Source organism: Etheostoma spectabile, chromosome 10 (assembly GCF_008692095.1).
Source record: "Etheostoma spectabile isolate EspeVRDwgs_2016 chromosome 10, UIUC_Espe_1.0, whole genome shotgun sequence".
Lineage (NCBI taxonomy): Eukaryota > Metazoa > Chordata > Actinopteri > Perciformes > Percidae > Etheostoma > Etheostoma spectabile.
In genome coordinates, this window is record NC_045742.1 from 443,868 (window position 1) to 446,393 (window position 2,526).

The following is a 2,526-nucleotide window of genomic DNA, read 5'->3' on the forward strand; positions in this document are numbered from 1 at the left end:
AAGTTAATAAGTCTGAACTTAGTTTGAATTGATATATATATGTACAGTGTATATATATATATATATACTGTTATTATATATACTGTATTTAAGAGCAGTGCGTAAAAGTGAGTGGAAAGGCTCTCCGTCTCCTGGGAGACCAGTGGGTGCGCTCTGTACACTGCAAGAAATATTCTGCCCCCAAGTCACTTAGTGAAGGATTGAGTGTTTTTTGGTTTTTATTGGTGAAGAAATCCTTCATTAAGGTGAGATAGTGCCATTTTCTTTCTGGGCTAAGTTTACGGATGTCTGTCATGTGTCGATGAGTCATTTCCTCTAATGAGCGAGCTGCTCTGCTCCACCTTGTTGCGTTGACACTGATTTCCACATTCATGTAAAGAACTGAAATGTCCCTACAAACATAACAAATCCACGCCTGTGGAAAAAATATATCTGCCGTTTTAAGATTTTTTTTTTTTTTTGATTTACATTGAGGCTCAACAGCTTTTCATAACTGGCATATTTTTTGCAGTGCTAATGCTGAAGTCATTCCCCGTCTCATACAACAGCAGCCAAGGACAAGGGAGCATCAGCAGAGAGAGGGGGAGAGGAGAGAGAAAGGTGCCTCCTTTTGCCGTTGCGATAACTGTCTCGGTGTCGGCTCCATGTCGGTGTCCGTGCTGCACTAACGGGAGGCTGAAGGGGATTTAACTTCACACACGGACAAACCTATGCTTGGATTTCGGCTCTTTTTCCCTTCGCCAATGCAAAAGGAAATATGCAGCGAAGCTTCACCATTCTCTACACCAGTTTACTGGGGATGTGCTTGGGATCAAGCTCAAGTTTCCCAAGTAACATCAATATAGGTGAGAATGGCGCACACGCATCAGACCTTTTGTCTCAGCACTGAAATCTCTATTTCAACTTTACCTCATGTCTCTTTTTATGCGTGTGTTTTCCCTGATTTGGGTCCAGTGTGTCGAACATTAACTCCTGCTTCTTTGCTGCTCAACAGGAGGATTGTTCCCAACCGATTCGCACGAATATGAGGTTTTTCGTTTCGCCCTTACTCACCACCAGGACATCCCCAAACTGGTGCCGCAGGTGGATATGGTCAAGATGGGGAACAGCTTCTCCATGACATATGCCTGTAAGTACTATGTCACTGGAAGCAGATTATATTTCTTGACCACTTTTCATATTTTGGTCATGCCCTCGATTTGTTTATCGTAAAAACTTCGTAAGGAGCGCTCGGAACGGGAATGAAACCTGCGCAAGATCTAAACGCATAGCTAAATCATAGGCCTGCTGCAAAGAACCGTGTGTTAGTAGGTCATCTTAGTAGGCTAACTGTTGCGTGGGACCGCGAAGGGCTGATTTTTCTCTGCTTACCTCTGCATGATTGCAACATTTTGCGCTCCGGAGAAGCCACGGGGATTTAGAACCAACCTCTGCAGCAGCATTGGTAGAGATTCTACTGTCAGAAACAGTACCATCAGGTTTTCATAGCTAAATGAATTTGAAAACGTCTGCTACTGATCCCTGCGCGCCTTTAGACCTAGGGAGAAAACAATGAGCTAGAGCGCACATCAGGGCTCTCAGGCGATGTGAACAAAGAGGAAAAAACTCTAAGTGCATTTCTAATTAGCCACGGATCACAATCCGATTATCTCTTCTGGCAGAAACCCCACTATTAAAGCCTCGCTCCCTAAACCTCAACAAAGACGTGCGCACAGACATGCATGCACAATACATATTTCAACTTTTAGGACTTACCTGCCTGATCTTTCTTTCTTCATACCTGTAGGCTATATATGAATTTTTAACAGACATAGCTGAGGGTATCTTTCGTTAATTATTAATGAGCCATTTTAAATTAAGATTATAACATTCTGGCAATGGGATGCAGGATTTATAGTCAACAAGGAAGTTAAAATATCATTACTCAGAGTCCTTGGTCAGAGTGGTGGGGACATTCTGTTTATTAGTCATTATGCCAGCCAGACAACATGTCCTAGCTTTACAAAAGAAATGCCAGTCTAAATTGTTTCTTCTTTGTTAACCCTGCACTTATCCCTTCTTTGTATTCTGACAAGATTTTGCCAACCTTGAGGCTTTTCAGTCGGGCTTTTCTCATTCCTTCCTCGACTCCTGTGAATTTGCCTGTAGCTCACTCACACTCACTATGGTGAAGTTGCCCACTTCAGGAGATACCCTTTGACAACCGACTCTCTGCTCTGTGACAGATATTTGATTACTTCTTTCAGACATTCATTTTAGCATTTCCACTTTGAAACATGTCTTGAATTTTTTGCTACCCAGATGTTAGATTACGATCTTAGTTTGAGTGGCACAACGGACAAAGGAGCTTTTCCTAGGGGATTAGTGTTCACATCAGTGCATCAGTGAGGCAGTGCTCGTTAGAGAGCCTAACATGTGAAAATGTGAATTTGAGCGGATGGTAGAGTCATCAGAGTTGGTTTGGCCATAACTGACTGGTTTTGCTAACCCACTGCTGGAGTAGCCTCCAATGGCCAGCAGATTGCA

The 2,526-nt window shown here is 42.9% G+C and overlaps 1 protein-coding gene across 1 annotated transcript in view; it reads left to right on the plus strand.

The window, feature by feature from the left end:
- Window positions 1-377: 377 nt before the first annotated feature.
- Window positions 378-2,526, plus strand: part of gria1a (glutamate receptor, ionotropic, AMPA 1a) — a gene marked incomplete in the record, with an annotated part of 67,784 nt that continues 65,635 nt past the window's right edge. Inside the window, 2 exon segments of the mRNA XM_032528684.1 lie at window positions 378-845; window positions 995-1,129. Coding sequence (XP_032384575.1) covers window positions 758-845; window positions 995-1,129 — 223 coding nt within the window.